The sequence below is a fragment of the Pocillopora damicornis genome, chromosome 14 (genome assembly GCF_964200805.1).
Source record: "Pocillopora damicornis chromosome 14, jaPocDami1.2, whole genome shotgun sequence".
NCBI classification, from domain to species: domain Eukaryota; kingdom Metazoa; phylum Cnidaria; class Anthozoa; order Scleractinia; family Pocilloporidae; genus Pocillopora; species Pocillopora damicornis.
Genome location: NC_142683.1, coordinates 16,827,572 through 16,845,369, shown reverse-complemented (window position 1 = coordinate 16,845,369; position 17,798 = coordinate 16,827,572). Strand labels below are relative to the sequence as shown.

General features: G+C 37.1%; 1 protein-coding gene and 2 long non-coding RNA genes across 3 annotated transcripts in view; 2 read left to right on the top strand and 1 right to left on the bottom strand.

The window, feature by feature from the left end:
- Positions 1–16,085, top strand: part of LOC149034767 (uncharacterized) — a 72,204-nt gene extending 56,119 nt beyond the window's left edge. The window contains exons 2-7 of the mRNA XM_089194455.1: positions 2,232–2,383; positions 4,287–4,448; positions 4,725–4,772; positions 8,428–8,466; positions 9,063–9,130; positions 9,991–16,085. Of these exons, the coding sequence (XP_089050581.1) occupies positions 2,287–2,383; positions 4,287–4,448; positions 4,725–4,772; positions 8,428–8,466; positions 9,063–9,130; positions 9,991–14,310 (4,734 nt within the window). The 5' untranslated portion in view covers positions 2,232–2,286 and the 3' untranslated portion in view covers positions 14,311–16,085. The remainder of the gene's footprint in view (positions 1–2,231; positions 2,384–4,286; positions 4,449–4,724; positions 4,773–8,427; positions 8,467–9,062; positions 9,131–9,990) is intronic.
- LOC149034769 (uncharacterized) lies at positions 5,793–6,579 on the bottom strand. The gene is made up of 2 exons (XR_016183122.1): positions 6,443–6,579; positions 5,793–6,368 (listed from the first exon to the last, which is right to left on the bottom strand). It is a non-coding gene; the product is annotated as an uncharacterized LOC149034769 (long non-coding RNA).
- On the top strand, positions 6,839–7,969 carry LOC149034768 (uncharacterized). The gene is made up of 2 exons (XR_016183106.1): positions 6,839–7,002; positions 7,472–7,969. It is a non-coding gene; the product is annotated as an uncharacterized LOC149034768 (long non-coding RNA).
- Positions 16,086–17,798: the final 1,713 nt, after the last annotated feature.

Genomic DNA, 17,798 nt, shown 5'->3' with positions numbered 1-17,798 from the left:
TTCGTGTTGCTTATAAACTTATTAATTTGAGCTTGTTTGAACAAGTTACAGCTATCGAATTCACAAAAATTCGTAGGCAATACCTGGCGTTTACCTTGGACAAAATAAGTAACTCGGGAGAGTTAAAGGAATATGCAAATGATATCGATTTGATTCAGTGCAAGCGCTGTTGATCGAAACACTTTCAGTTTCGTTTGCGTGTCATGTGGAGCATGCACACAATCGTGTTTGGCGCTAGCTTTCTTGTCGGGCTCGTGTTTGTATTAACTTAATTTGCTCCCGTATATATGATGCATTTGATCAAAAAGCGATAAACATTTTCAGCGTATTTCATGTGCTTATGTTTATCATTTTATAATTTGAAAGTAATTTTTTTCTTTTCGATAGACTGCTTAGATTGTCCTTCCAAACTGTAATGTTATACTGATTTCATTGTTAAATATTAAGACTAGTTGGTTTTTCTTCAAAAGTCAGCTAGTGATTTACTGCAAGCTTCCTTTCAATTAACTGCATTCGAGTTTTATGAATTCATCTCATCAACTGGTAATGATTGATTGGTATCTGAGAAAAGTTTTACCTTTTGTCATCTGCTAATTAATATGTGATCAATCAATAATCACATCAACTGAATGTTTCCGATCAATTTTTTTTAATCAAAACTGGTTTAGTTCTGCATGAGGCTGCATGCATCCAAGTGTGTGTTTGGTGATAATTTATGTTATTACATGGCAAGATAGTCATGGGGTAAATATAAAGTTCTGATTGGTTCTTACTTGGTCAGGATTTTTCCACAAAGACCATCATCACACCTTACAGACAATCATAAAACATGTTAATTTAAAGTAAACTAGTTTAGTCCAAGTGACACTGGTGCATTACAATTACCTTGCTTTCTTAAGAGGTACTAGGGAATATTGGCACCATTTCATTGCTATGGTGGTACAACTTTGGGCCAATATTCCTCTGTAAAGCCCTGGCAATCGGTTGATTTTACACTTACAAGCTATTTTGAATTCCAGCACAATTGACTTCCTTGTTCCTCTAAGTTTATTGAAAGTTTTTGTACTTGAAGACAGCCAGCAAGGATTATTTGTTATTTAAAAAACAACCAGTCTTGATTACTAGGAGAATTAAAGTTAGCATCAAAACAATGTAAATATAGAATAATTGCAAAAACAATTAGTTAAATATACATATACTGGTAAACCACAAATGTCAGCACCTGTACCAAATTGAAATCCATTTCAGCATACATCAGCATGCATAAATGTATATATATTTCACTGTTTTTCCAGCAACAAGTGTAACAGTTGAACCAACAATCACCTTTACGAATATGGGTGTCAGCTTAGCTGTAGGAAATTGAATTAAAGAAATATATCTTTTATAAGTTTTGACCAGTAATCCCTATTTAAAAATCAGATAAGAGAATTTTTCTTGGGTGCTGTAATTAATTTGTTCCTTATGAGAAAGGATTCAGCATAAACTCTCTCCTCTTGCGGAGACATGGTGTTCTTATGATTAGTGAGGTGGACTCAGGGTCAGGAGGTCTGCATTTGTAACCTGGCCTGTGCTGGACTCAGGATTAAGAGGTCTGGGTTCCAGTCAATGTGTTGTGTTCTTGTGCAAAACACTTTACTCTTACAGTGTCTGTCTCCACCCAGGAGTATAAATGAGTAGCAAAAATTAGTTAGGAAAACCTGATAAAATGCTAGGGGGGTGAAGAGGGGGGGAATGAGGGTGGAATGGACTTGCATCCTGTCCAGGGTTGGGTAGTAATACTCCTAGTTGCTTCATGTAAGGAAACCAGGTTTAAGTAAAGCTCAGGCCCTGGATGGGCCACTTTTCAAATCCAGATGTGACCCAACTACCTACCACTTCTTGGTTTAAATGATTTAAATTGCTACTGTTACAAATTATATAAACTTGAAACACACAGATGTTGATTTTTTCCCAATTTATTTCAGTCAATTGCATAGGAATGTCTTTGGTAAATCTTGAAATTTATTGTAATGAGAAGTGAATTACTGTGTATTTAAATATTAATGCTTGTTTTCTTCAGTATATGTATCTTTTGTTCTTTTTCTGCTTTAAATATGCTATTAATATTAATTGCTTGTGATTTTGTGTCTATGTATCCCTCCCATTCTCAGAAGGGAAAAAATATTTAGTTTAGAATTGGGTAATATGTTGAGCTAATTTTTTACCATTTGCAACCATCTTTTTTTCAGGCCAGGATGACTTAAAACAGCAACTTTTTGAAGGAAGCATCCCCTTACAGTTGCTATGGCTAAAGAAAGAAGTCCAATTAAGGTTCCATCTGAAAATGAAGACTTACCTGACGAAGAAAATGCTCCAGATTTTGACAAGGACACTTTACGAGGTGAGCTAGGTTCAACTTTGGCTTCAGTCATTGTTAAAACATTTTCTATTCCACCAGTTTCAAGAATGTAAGCAGATGTGGAGAATGATATTAGTACACTGCATTACCACTTTAAAGGATATTTGGCCAGTCATGACTCTCTTCTATGATTACAATATGCCGTTCATTGACTGAGAGGATCTATGACATATTTGTTATTTTCTTTCCTCAAAGTTCAAAGCAAGTACACAAAGTTATAATAAGAAAAGACTTTATTTGATCATCATATAACATCCATTTTGTAAGTTTGCATCATAAGTACCACCATCATCATCATTATCTTTCCATTATATTATGCAACAATCCATTGAAAGTTTCAACTTCCCCCAAGCAACCAATTTCCAGTAGAGTGCAAGTGTTATATCATTGAATATGGAGGTGTTTAACCCTTGACACCCTAACATCAGTATCCATATTCTCCATACTATTCTTTGTATGTTTCTTGTGGTACTGAAAAAGAGAATTCATTTGAAGATCAATGCTTCTTAAGTTGGTGATCATTGGTCACTCTTAGGGTTTAAAGGGTTAAGGTAGTGTATTGTTTGTAAATGTTTAAGTCTACCCTTCCCACCCCTCTTGTTTGTGTATCAGAGCATGTGTGTTGTGATGTTGATAATTAAAACAACGTGTTGGATTCCTTTCAAAGGTGTTGTGTACTGTTTGTGTTATAAATCCATAAATACATTACAGGTTGATAGTGAACTTTCACTAACAAATGGCTGAGAAGAAAAAAGTCTAAAAGGTCTAGGTTTTAAAGCTTGGTCAATTAGTTGAAAGTCAGGTTGCTAATTTTTTTTTTTTTGCATAAAAATTGTCGGGCATTTGAACACATTATTGATTTTGCTTGTGGAATAGAAATTTTAGGAAACCTATCTCCAAAAGTTTAAATGCCCAGGGGTTTGCTTCAAATAGAGTGATGTTAAATTCTCATAATTATTATTACCACTGTTGTCACCCACATTATTAACATCATTATAAATATTAATCTCATCTTCTTTATCATTATTCTTATCATTTATATAATAACTATTTTTCTATAAGTAATATATTGCTTCTGGTTTTTATGATTACAACATTTGGATCTTATTGACTCATTAACAAGCTGTCTAAATGTATTAAAGGCATTAGACTCTTCTACACTTATAGCGGAGCTCGCAGAGCATAGTCCCATAATTATACAAAATAGTAGTAACCTATCAAGCCGAAAAGATTTGGATGTACAACCGTACAAGGTGCTACTTTTAACATGTGTGGTCAACTGTACCGCAGGCATGCCAATGCCACTGCTTTGTCCAGTAGTCCAGTGGTCAGTGCACTGGGCTCCGAGTCAGACAACCCGGGTTCTAGTCCTGGCCGGGGCAAGGCGTTGAGACGTGCAGGGAAAGAAAAGAAAAAAACAAGCTCTGCTTTTAGGCTTGGCTAAATCTATATATTAATATTCCAACTCTCCCTGATTATCAGGGAGTCTCACAGGCACAGAATGAGGCTCTAATTTTCTTGATTACACTTAGATTGTTTGAAAGTAGGGATTACACTTTCTTCTAAACAACAACAACAACAACAACGGCAACAACAACAACCACAACAGCAACTGAGTCTGCTTAGTTGAGCTTTCAACAAAAAAATCTCTCATTAATTTACTGAATGGAGTGTGTCCTGTGAAGGGGGCAGGGAGGGGGGGGGACTGCACACATTCTCTAAGCTTTTCAGGGATGGGTCAAGTCAGGCAGGTGCAAAAGTGGTCACTGGCACAAGAGGAAAAATCTTCAGATTTTAAATCTCCAGATCTTGGCAGCGTTGCTTATACACTAATTAACTACAACCAAAGACTTTGACAAAATTATTTTTTATTTTTTCTTTGCAGCCGCAGCTGATGGTTATAGGAATGAGGGTAATGAGACCTTCAAGAAAGGAGATTTCATCAATGCTATTCATTTTTACACCAAAGGAATTAAAATGAACTGCAATGAGAAAGAACTGAAGGCCAAACTGCACAACAACAGGGCTATTGCACATTTTAAACTTGGTAAGATAATGAGAGCTTTAATATGCATTTTTTTTTTCTATTTTGAAGCTATTGAGTTGTCAGTAGTAGTTTTCTGAGATGTTTTCTGAGTTTTCTGGTGATAATTTTTGATGCATCCCAGAAAAATATACATCTTATTTTAATTGGACTCTTAAATATACAAAGAAGTAACCTCTTACCCCAGATATCAGTGAGCATTGCAAGTTTTTCTCAAAATTATTGTAATGGAGTGGTGCTACATGTATGGCTAATCAGAGATATTTATTTTGATAACAGGAAATCACCAGGATTCACTAGGGGATGCAGAAGCAGCCATTGACCCTTGCGAACTGAATTCCCAGTTTTCTGGGAATTCCTAGGAATTCCTAGGAATTCCTAGGAATTCTCAAAAATTCCCAATTATGCAAATGACCCTTGCAAACTGAATTCCCAGTTTTCTGGGAATTTCTGGGAATTCCTAGGAATTCCTAGGAATTCCTAGGAATTCTCAAAAATTCCCATCTATGCAAATTAACTCTGATTTAAAAAGCTTGGAATTACTGGGAATTTCTGGGAAAGGAAGACTCCAGTTTTGTGAGGACTTGGAATCCCTAGGAATTCCTAAGAATTCTCAGCTTTACAAACTACCTATAATTTAAGAAGTGTGGAACTCTTGGGAATTGCTGGGAATTGAATTTGAGGCAATTTTAATACCCTCCACATAAATTCTAAGAAATTCTCAATACCTTGAATGTGAAGGTTTTAAGAAAAAGAGTAATTTCAGAGGCTTAAAACTTTGGCTCAATAAAAGGTATGCTATACAAAACTTACCAAGAGATATACATACATGTACATGTTTATAACTTAAAGAGCATGAAATTTATTACTCAAACTAAGTTTTAGTAAATCTTTACATTTATATGGATTTTCTCATGAACCAGCTGTCAGTTATGTTAAATGGAAATTGCCAACTTCCACAATAATTAACAATAATTACATTGTTATCTTACTTCCCTAACCTACATTACTGGTTGCCTTTGTTAGAAAACCTTGGAACAGTCAAGCTCAGTTGCCTCAAACGCTGTCAGAGACTTTTTGTTGACAATACTTTTAGTAGAAATTTCATGCCTTAGACAAACAAATTCAACACCTAATTAATCTTTCTTTTTTCATGATTGCTGTTGCTGCTTTTTTTCATTTTTTTGCTCTATTTTCATGACTAATTGCTGTAATTTGTTTTGCTGTTTTTATTCTTACAAAACATTTTTGTAAGAGTTCCAATACTTGTGTCATCCACACACTTTGCAAACATTTGGCATGCAGACAAGACAGAGGTAGTCAATGTACCCTTTGAGGAAAAACACCTTTTATATGACGTCTTCAATTTACTTTATTTGAAACTCTGATCTGAAAATATTTGTCAACAAGACTTGTTAGTAGTGAGAAGTACCAACCAAGTTTCCTTTCATAACTTAATTTCTTAAATATCCCAATCACTGGATCTCCCAAAAAAATATTACATCTTTTTATTTTTGGTGCAAATTACAAGTCCTTCTTTATATAAAAATGAAAAATGCTAGTCACACTTCAGTAATAACAGCTCTTAAGTTTACTTGTTGTTCTTCTCTGTCTGTCAGCTATCAACAAAATTGTTTTATACTTCGGGCAGTGCATAACTATTTGTGGACCAGAGTTCCAACGCACCTCTGTAATCGCATATAGCTACTCCTGTCTCTTGTACAAATGTTTCTCCTTTGTAAGACGCACTCTACTCTGTTGTCAATACTGCTTTAAGTTCAGTGGAAACGACTGACTGAGGAATCGAGATGGCGGTGTTGGAACGTGTTGCTGAACGCTTGCTACGGTCAAGCTTTGTAGATTTAGGTACTGGTACACTGGGATCATCTATGTATCTCTTACACTTCCGAATGTGGTATCCTTCTGTTATAAATAGGAGGGTAAAAGACGATTTGTAGTCGCATTCAAAACTGTGATTGGCTTGTGTTATTTCTCACCTTTGCCATTAACACAACTCAAGTGAGTTTCGAGTCTTTGTTTCCTCGACAACTTTCGGCCACAAATCGTGCATTTGTAATACGATCGATTCTTGTCGATTATTTCTACATAGAGTGAGCTCACATCTTTATTTATATCACCAAGCTATCCATCTTCTAGAAGCAGAGAACCGGTCGGAGAAGTCAAAATAAAGTTGTACGACTCTCTTAACACTGCAATCGGCAAGCCAGCGGATTCACTTTGCTAACCAATGACAAGTCCTAAAAGATGCACGTGATCATGCCCGTGATCGGAAACAAAGAAGACTCCATTTGGCGCTCATCTTTGAATGTACTTTTCATCGGTTGATCGCTTTTCTCAACTGTTTTGCTTAATATAACATTTCTAAAGATAGCTTTTATTCTGGTTCAACGGGAAAACGAGAATAGCGTGAGTGTTGTAAAAGAGAAGAAAGTCGTTGGCGCCGTGGAGTTAAAAGTAGGGACAACAGTTGACATATGGACCGGTACAAACAAGGGTCGAGTGGCCATCTGTAAAGCTACGATTTTGAAAGTTTGTGGTGAGTAAAAATTGCGATATTCGTTGTGATCAAAATCTTATAAAAGAATAGATGTAGTGGGTTGAATTAAGCTTACATAACGCTCGGCGCAACTGAAACTAGAATAATTCTGAGAATCGAATCGGTCACTTGCACGCCGCAGTTTCTTAAGCTTATGCTTTACAATGAAATAAACCTATCAGTAAGGTTTCAAGATTCCTCTGGTCACGTTTGGGAACATTCAAGATTCATAACAAACTTTAGTACATAAAGAAGCCCTCCTTGGTAAAAACAAAATAATGTATTCAGCCCTTTTTTAGTAAAATCCATGAGAGAGATGTACTAACTCCAATATAAAAGTCACTCAATATAACACAGATTTCTCAATTTGAGAATCCAATGAATGCCCTTTTCCTCATAGCCATCTTAAAAGCCTGGTCTGAGCTTTAAACATACATATTTTAATATATTATTTTTTTTTCAAATTCAGATGTCAAGGAATCCAGATACAAAATGGTCAAGGTTCTTGTTGACAACCTCATTCAAGGCCAACTCATTGTGAGTCCAGGAAAAAAAATACAAACAGTACAAACAGCAGCTAAGTTTGCAGTTTAGGATAACTTCATTCTAATTTATTGTTACAGTTATAACAAGATTTTAATCAAAAAATCAATTTTATTTGTCTGTAATTAGCCCTTTCACTCCCAAGAATATAACTATATAAATATAACTTAGGATATTGTATTTTTTGGAAAAGAATCAACAGATTTTATTCACAATTTGTGTCAAACCAAATTTAATGATTGATTAGAACTATTTTATATGAATAGCTGTAATTGAGGATTAATCCGTATGAAGTTTTCAAGAAAAGAAAAATAAATCAAATTCCATCCTAATATTACCACACATTGATGTTAATAATTAATCAAAAATATTTTACATGTACGCCTTAATCAAGCTTTTAAATAAATTTCATTGAATACTTGAATTTTAGCTGGGTTTTTTTTAATTTAAAGTATTTATTTTATATCATTAGCCTCAAATTTTTGCTTAAAATTCCCAGTAATTCTTAAACATTCCTAAAAATTCCCAAAAATTCCCAAAAATTCCCAGAAATTCCCAGAAATTCCTAGGAATTTTTAAGATTTACAGCTTTTCAGGGAAAGTCATTGGTTCTCTGAGTTGGAATTCCTAGGAATTCCTAGGAATTCCAAGTCCTGTTGGCTATAAACTTGGAATTTCTGGGAATTTCTGGGAATTTCTGGGAATTTCTGGGAATTTCTGGGAATTTCTAGGAATTTCTAGGTTTTTAGAACCAGAGTTGTTATGGTTGGGAATTCCTAGGAATTCCTAGGAATTCCCAGTCCGAATTTACCGTGAAAATTCACACCTTTATTCCTAGGAATTCCTAGGAATTCCTAGGAATTCCAAAAGCCATTTCGCAAGGGGAGTTAAATCCAACTTTCCTTAAGGCAATTGTGAGAGGTTAGATATGTTAGCTGTGCTATAATAGTAATAATAAAAAATAACTCAACACTCTAAGGTTAAATGAGGAGTTCAATCTTGTCTAAATTAACATTAATTTAGAGGTCGAGACCACCCTGGTGTACATTTGAATCCAGCTCTTGACTGCTATGCAACTACTTTCCATTAATTTTGATGAGAATAATTATTATTTTGAGCTGGATGAAGAACTCAATGGGGAATACAAAGCAAAATTTCAGCACGAGTATTTTAGTTCCTTAAGCTCACTGAGTGAGGTAGTCACAGGTGTGAGATATGTTAAGTCAATATCTAGCTGTTTTAAAAAGAAGTAAGGATCAGGACTTATGGAACTCTTTAGGTAAGGAATTATTGGTCCCAATTTAAATATTCTTAGAAGTTTCAGTTGTCTTAAAAGTTAAATAAATGTAACTGAAACCTAATAGGACCTGTTTATTCTTTTCCATTCAGTTTTTTTGTTTTGTTTTGTTTTGTTTTGTCTTTTTTTCTTCTGGTCTGTAATGATTTCAATGGTTTCAGGTTCTTTTCTCAGAATTGAGCTACAGTAATAATATGCTTCTTTATGTTGTTGCCTACAGGAGCCACTGCTTGTGTTGAACTGAAGAGATTTGAAGAAGCAATCACTTGGTGTGATAAGGGACTAGCTGTATCCTTTGAAGGAATCTTTCATTTTTAACCGTGGGTATAATGGAAAAAGTTTCCATCATTTGATGTTTCAAGGGAGAAATTATGATGGGAACTTGTCAGCTCATATACTTTAAGTGTGTGAGATTAAAAACATAGGAGAAGTTATTACCTCATGACTAATGATATTACTCCTTTTAGCCAATTTGACTTAGTTCTACTATCCATGCCAATAACTGGTACATTATTTTAAATAACCCTTTAATTTCTCAGACCAAATTTATAATTATCCTTACTGTCAACCATACGATTCTTGTAATGTTAGTACAGAGAATTCAGTATTGCATCAACTAACTATTTTCAAATTGATATATTTTTTTTTACTCTCAACACTGATGTTAAAGCTATATTAATTTAAAAATTGAGCAAGTGCTGCTCAGTTTTTGGAAACTAGGGATTAAATCTAGATATTTCGCGTTAATTTTGAGGCTGCACACAGAAAAAACATTTTTTTGAAGTGTAGATTTACTTCATAACTGACTTTAAGACTGAATGTTATAAATCATATACCTTTCATGCAAAGCCCTCCTAATGGGCCATTTTATAGTTGTGTAATTAGTTTCCAAGCCTTTGATTTAGCGTGAGGCTGAAGGTGACCTTGTTGTGATAGAGACCAGTATCTAGAAACGATAATAACAAAGTAGTTTGCATTTAAAAATCAGCAATGTTTTTATCATAACAAGGTCACCCTTAATCATCGCTCTTGTTCAGAGGCTTAGGAACCAAGCACGCAAATGTTAAAATGGACTATTACATATCAATATGATCAGAAACATAATCTTTTTTGTTTTTTGCACATTTTTAACCCTTAACATAAAAAAGATTGACAAAAACAATAGGATCTTGTTGTCATTAAGACTTCAGTCTCTCAGTGAAGTGGGAGATAAGTCCATGAAGAAAAAAGATCCTATTAGTCATGACCACGGTAGTGCAAGTTCAGGTGATGTCAAGAAAGTCATAGGTCTCTATAATCAGGGAGAAGAAGCCATAGAGTACCTCAACCTATATCTTAAAAAAGCTAAAGAAGTAGGAGACAAGCATGGGGAGGGTAACGCTTATGGCAGTCTTGGCAATGCTTATTTTATTGTGGGTGATTTCAAAAAAGCCATAGAGTACCACAACCTAGATCTTAAAAGAGCTAAAGAAGTAGAAGACAAGCATGGAGAGGGTAACGCTTATGGCAATCTTGGCAATGCTTATCACCGTCTGGGTGATTTCAAAAAAGCCATAGAGTACCAAAGCATAAATCTTAAAATAGCTAAAGAAGTAGGAGACAAGCATGGGGAGGGTGGTGCTTATGGCAATCTTGGCAATGCTTATTTTAGTCTGGGTGATTTCAAAAAAGCCGTAGAGTACCACAACCTACATCTTAAGATAGCTAAAGAAGTAGGAGACAAGCATGGGGAGGGTGGTGCTTATGGCAATCTTGGCAATGCTTATAACTGTCTGGGTGATTTCAAAAAAGCCATAGAGTACCACAACCTACATCTTAAAATAGTTAAAGAAGTAGGAGACAAGCTTGGGGAGGGTAACGCCCATGGCAATCTTGGCAATGATTATCACCGTCTGGGTGATTTCAAAAAAGCCATAGAGTACCACAACCTACATCTTAAAATAGCTAAAGAAGTAGGAGACAAGCATGGGGAGGGTGGTGCTTATGGCAATCTTGGCAATGCTTATAACCGTCTGGGTGATTTCAAAAAAGCCATAGAGTACCACAACCTAGATCTTAAAATAGCTAAAGAAGTAGGAGACAAGCATGGGGAGGGTGGTGCTTATGGCAATCTTGGCAATGCTTGTTTTAGTCTGGGTGATTTCAAAAAAGCCGTAGAGTACCACAACCTACATCTTAAGATAGCTAAAGAAGTAGGAGACAAGCATGGGGAGGGTGGTGCTTATGGCGATCTTGGCAATGCTTATAACCGTCTGGGTGATTTCAAAAAAGCCATAGAGTACCACAACCTACATCTTAAAATAGCTAAAGAAGTAGGAGACAAGCATGGGGAGGGTAACACTTATGGCAGTCTTGGCAATGCTTATTTCAGTGTGGGTGATTTCAAAAAAGCCATAGAGTACCACAACCTAGATCTTAAAATAGCTAAAGAAATAGGAGACAAGCATGGGGAGGGTGGTGCTTATGGCAATCTTGGCAATGCTTATCACCGTCTGGGTGATTTCAAAAAAGCCATAGAGTACCACAACCTAAATCTTAAAATAGCTAAAGAAGTAGGAGACAAGCATGGGATGGGTAAGGCTTATGGCAATTTTGGCAATGCTTATTTTAGTCTGGGTGATTTCAAAAAAGCCATAGAGTACCACAACCTAGATCTTAAAATAGCTAAAGAAGTAGGAGACAAGCATGGGGAGGGTAACACTTATGGCAATCTTGGCAATGCTTATGGCCGTCTGGGTGATTTCAAAAAAGCCATACAGTACAACAACCTACATCTTAAAATAGCTAAAGCAGTAGGAGACAAACATGGGGAGGGTAGTGCTTATGGCAATCTTGGCAATGCTTATGACAGTCTGGGTGATTTCAAAAAAGCCATAGAGTACCACAACCTATATCTTAAAAAAGCTAAAGAAGTAAGAGACAAGCATAGGGTGGGTAAGGCTTATGGCAATCTTGGCAATGCTTATAACCGTCTGGGTGATTTCAAAAAAGCCATAGAGTACCACAACCTAGATCTTAAAATAGCTAAAGTAGTAGGAGACAAGCATGGGGAGGGTAACGCTTATGGCAATCTTGGCAATGCTTATCAGGGTCTGGGTGATTTCAAAAAAGCCATAGAGTACCACAACCTACATCTTAAAATAGTTAAAGAAGTAGGAGACAAGCTTGGGGAGGGTAACGCCCATGGCAATCTTGGCAATGATTATCACCGTCTGGGTGATTTCAAAAAAGCCATAGAGTACCATAACCTACATCTTAAAAAAGCTAAAGAAGTAGGAGACAAGCATGGTGAGGGTGGTGCTTATGGCAGTCTTGGCAATGCTTATGGCCGTCTGGGTGATTTCAAAAAAGCCATAGAGTACCACAACCTACATCTTAATATAGCTAAAGAAGTAGGAGACAAGCATGGGGAGGGTAAGGCCTATGGCAATCTTGGCAATGCTTATGGCTGTCTGGGTGATTTCAAAAAAGCCATGGAGTACTACAACCTACATCTTAAAATAGCTAAAGAAGTAAGAGACAAGCATGGGGAGGGTAAGGCCTATGGCAATCTTGGCAATGCTTATTTTAGTCTGGGTGATTCCAAAAAAGCCATAGAGTACCACAACCTTCATCTTAAAATAGCTAAAGAAGTAGGAGACAAGCATGGGGAGGGTGGTGCTTATGGCAATCTTGGCAATGCTTATTTTAGTCTGGGTGATTTCAAAAAAGCCATAGAGTACCACAACCTAGATCTTAAAATAGCTAAAGAAGTAGGAGACAAGCATGGGGAGGGTAATGCCCACGGCAATATTGGTTATATGTATCAAACTGAGGGAGACTTGATAAAGGCTAACGAGTCATACAAATTAGCGCTTAAAATTGCTAAAGAGGTCGAAGACAAATCCTTGGAGGCAAGGGCCTACTATTTATTAGGATGCGTTTTTGAGTTGCAGGGTGGACTGCCAAAAGCCGTTGAACATTACCAGGCTAGCATAAACTTATTCAATTCCTTGAGAGTACTTCTAAAATCTAAAGACGAGTGGAAAGTTAACTTTCGAAATCAGTATCAAATGGCGTATACGGGTTTGTGGAGAGTTCTCGTAGAACAAGGTAATATAGATGAAGCCTTATTTGTTGCTGAGAAAGGAAGAGCTCAAGTTCTGTCCGACCTTATGGAATCCAGTTTTTGTGGTGGAGCAAGTCAGCACAAGGCAGGTGATGAAGATTTAGCAGTCACTGCTAAGTCTACATCGATTTGGATGAAACGTTTTTCAAAAGTTTTAAAAAGCGTTCCATCAAACACCATCTTTCAGGCAGTGGACAACGCTGACGTCAATCTTTGGGTTGTGTCCGAAGGAAAACAAGTTCAGTTAAGACAAAGTAAACTCAAAGGTTTTGTTTCAGAGAATAGTGGAGCTAGCCAGTCCTTTGAGTCGTTTATGCTCGGTGTCTATACACAACTTGGTGTTCGTTCCATTTTGAGATGCGAGAATCGATCTTTGGATGCTTTGAGGGAGAGCCCTTCAAAAGTGGATGAGAAACCTAAAGAAGACAACCCTCAACCTGCCATCCAACAAAGCAAATGCTTGAGCGCTTTGTATGATAACGTTATAAAGCCGGTGGCTGACCTGATTCAAGGGGATGAGTTAGTTATTATTCCCGATGGACCCCTGTGGCTCGCTCCTTACGCTGCATTGAAGGATGGTAATTCTAAATACCTGTGTGAATCTTTCAGAATCCGACTCGTTCCATCATTAACTAGTCTTAGAGTCCTTGCCGATTGCCCAGATGATTATCACAAAAGCAGTGGTGCGTTACTTGTAGGAGATCCGTGGGTATCCGAGGTTACTAACAGCGAGGGAGAGAAAGTCCTCGAGCAGCTTCCGTTTGCTAAAGAAGAAGTAGAAATAATCGGAAAAATTCTGAATATCACGCCAATCACTGGCAGACAGGCCACCAAACGTGAGGTGTTGAAAAGACTCAGTTCCGTTTCCTTAGTTCACTTTGCGGCACACGGATGTATGGAAACTGGCGAAATTGCTCTTACACCTGACCCAGACCGAACATCTACTTTGTCTACCAAGAAGGAGGATTACATTTTAACGATTCGTGATGTGTTAAATGTTCAACTTCGCGCTAAACTAGTTGTACTTAGTTGCTGCCACAGCGGTCGAGGCGAGATCAAGGCTGAAGGTGTGGTTGGCATTGCGCGCGCTTTTATGGGGGCTGGTGCTCGGTCTGTTGTGGTGTCCCTGTGGGCGATTGATGACAAGGCTACTCTAGAGTTCATGAAATGCTTTTATCGACACCTTGCCGAAAGTAAACCTGCAAGCGAGTCACTGAACCTGGCCATGAGAAGCCTTAGAGAATCAGACCAGTTCCGCGACATCAAACACTGGGCTCCCTTTTTGCTGATTGGAGATGACGTCACTTTTGATTTCATGGCAAAGGAAAGAGAAAATTTGAATACAAACTTGAATAAATGAAAACTTTTTTTTTTCATCTCAAAAAGAATGACGCATGAACTTAGAGGGGTTAAATGTTTCTCTATTTTGGCAAATTTGGCTATTTTTCATTACTTTCTACTTTTTTTTGAATGGAACTCGAGATGTGTAACTTTACTTTGGTGAAGAAATAAAATTTTATTATTTTTTGATCAGTGGAATTGTCTTTTTTTCTTACCCTTACAAATTTAAATGCTCGCGAAGAGAGCGAAATGTAACAAGGCCTCTGTTATGAATGCCTACAGTAGTTGAACGCGAATACGAGATTTTCGTTTTCGTCAAAATGACACTCAGCTCTATTCCTGTATTACAATCAGTTGTATGGACAACAGTTTAAAGGTAATTTTACTTTTACATAACCAGGAGCTTGTCCACTGGGTTTTAATTACCTTTATGCTCTAAGCTTTTCATAAGCGAAGAAACAATTCGTCATTTGCGAAAGTTGGCGAATTTTTCTATTTCCAAAACTTAGATTTGCAAAATTTGCAGCCATATGTTGATAAAACTTGATGATTTTTCTACATCATAAATCACTTTGTTACAAATTAAGATTTTCTTCACAAGAAAAATTAATTAATATTTTTTTAATCCATTTTAATGCAATCTAATTCTATCAGTGCCAAGATTGCCATTCTAAGCCTAATTTGAAGAAGTAAACATCAAAGATGATGTTGTTGAATTCACTGACCATATGTTAGAGACATAAGACCTACTTTTCGTCGTGTAGCCAGCCTCTAGTCCCGTAGGCCCGGCCCACTTGACTTTTATAATATGACTCTTTCAAATGTTGAAACGAAAATCGAAATTTCTCAGAGAACAGGCCGACAACAGGTCAAAAGGCTGGTTATCAAATGAGTTTGGTCAATTTTAGTCGGTTTTATCAAACACTGATCTGTTTTCTTTAAGGAACCAATAGAGAGAGGTTAAAAATTGTCCATGTAATCTAAACCAGGAAACAGCGACGCAGAGTTCACTATAACTGAAGTTTCCATAGCTGTGACTTTTAATGTATGTGACATGGAATTTGTTGTTTTTAGTAGGAAATTTTTTACGCCCATAACTTAGAGAAGCAGTTAAAGTAAGCCATGTAGTCCTCGTTAGGAATTATTTTGGTGAAAAGGTTCATGAATTAATGTAAACCAAGTCTGTAGTTGAAAAGGTTCAGGCCTCAGGATGAAACTTTTAATTTTTGAAAATTACCTCTCGAAACTTTTTTCTTTGCTTTAAATTTACCTTGGCACAATTTGAAGATGTCTTTTTCAGTTTTAAGAACTTATACTTAGGTATTTAGAGCACGCTTTGTAATTAGAGCCCGTTATGTGTATTTCGTGTGAAGTGTTTTGATGCTATTTTTATTTAAAGTTGAAGATAATTGTTCATTTACCTTAGTTTATATGAAGTCATGAACTCCCAAGTTCTGAAGAAAAATTCTCCCAACTGATATGAGTGTTTCTTTTTGTTGCTTATTCCGAGAACTCGATGTAACATCACGTTTCTAGTAAAAAAAACTATCCTCCAGTTTGATATTCTCGAATTCTTTTTGACACCATGTTTGTCGCTGTATTAATACTGTTTCGGAGAGTTTAAATTATGATCAGTCTTGGGAGTAATTGGGTTCATTATAGTGTCTCCGTTTAGCGCGTATTTTACTTAATCCCTCGGACAATTTAAGGCGGTTTCTATTGTGCTTATTTTTTTACTTCTTTGTGTAAGAGATATGTTCAGTGTATAAAATACAAAAACTGCGTTGATTTTCATTGTCTGTCTCCATATTCTAAGGATTCACGTAAGATGCACAGAGGACAGATCCTATGGGGACTTCAATGCTTGTTTGGACCCGCACGCGCTAAGTTCACAGTACTAAATTTCCATTTTTCAACCCCCCACCCACTCAACACATGTGCGTCATTTCTTCGATTGTATCTCTTCCACTGTCTATCGTTCTCCATATTGTCAGACGGTTTTGAACGCCGACGAAAATGTTGAAACTGTTTCATGTCTGCGCCTTTTTTACCTTTTTCCTCACACAAGTTTTAACACCCTTACACATTTGCGCATCCCTTCTTTCTGCTTCCTGTTGTTCCATCCTTTTCTTTTCATCGTGCTTTTTCTTTATTCCCATCTTTACGCGCATTTCTTTCATCGCCCCCAACTTTATTCTTCTGCGCGCTTCATTAGACGCGACCATCTCCATGTCTGTTTCAGTTTTCATTGTTCTCAACGCTCTCGCAGCGTCAGGCTTCTTACAACTCATAAACCTCCTTACTCCCCCCAGAGTAGTTGTTATCATGCTCATTTTGAACACGTTAGGATGGTGTCCTCTTAACGTCATCTCTAGTAAAATCTCGGTTTTCCTTTCGACTGATTCCACAGTCCACAGGGTCTCTCAGTTTTAAGTCTCACGTACCAGTGTTTGCTCTCCTCAATCCTCTCATCATAATAGCAGTTATAAAGCGGAACAGCTCCCTTCAAGTCTCGGTGACATAATCGGTGCATTCGAAAACGGGTCCTTTAATGTCCAAATTAAGGCTTCTTCTATCATCCGACTGGGAATGGGTCAAACTCTCGCCCAGGGTCCACCTACATTGCGAATCCTACATTGGCGGCAGGCCAATCCATGGACTCCACAGCGTCACTAGCCGCCATCTCGGATTTAGACGCAGAGAAGACCCTAGAAACAATAATCAAGAAAGGATAAGTTACTATAGTACTTAGAGAGATAGCCGATAACAACACGAGAGATTCATTATGGGCAAACGCGTTCCGTCGATTATTCGACTCCATGTGTCCTTACATCGTAGAATAAACTCCTCGAATACGCACGCCAATACGCCCCTCTCCCCCCTCCCTAAAATAGTACTATACATCCCTCTACTGCAACTTTTATCATTATATAGCACAATACAGCATCATACCCTGAGTAGCACTGTAAATCCGTAAAATGCAGTAGCTATACAGCACGTCACAACAATATGAACCGCCAGATAGCCATATGCTTCCCTCTACCGAATTTTACATCACCATACAGCGCTATATAAACAATGTCTCCAATTTGGAGCGAAAATAAATAGGGATATTTGTCTGCGGGCAAGGTTTGTTCCAAGATGCGAAAGCTGTGACCTTCGAGGGACAGACAATGTCCAAGGGCAAATATCCGTACATATTTTCGTGCAAAATATGGGCTATTGTGTTCTTTATCCTTAAAATATTTGCAACGTACGTGAAAAATGTTTATGAACAGCTTACTGGATTCAATTAATAAAGGGGGTAACAAAGAACGCTAGCCCTTCGTCAGAGCGATTGCAAAGGGTTAATGCTCGAAACGTGTGATTTTAAACTCTTTACGGTGGCCAATTTGCAAATTGGGGAATATTGCTTAGGTGATATTCTCGGATATCACCCAGTTTTAGATGGGACATATTCAGTCACTTGCTGCGTTTAGACCAATCGCGCGCGAACAAAAAAATGAT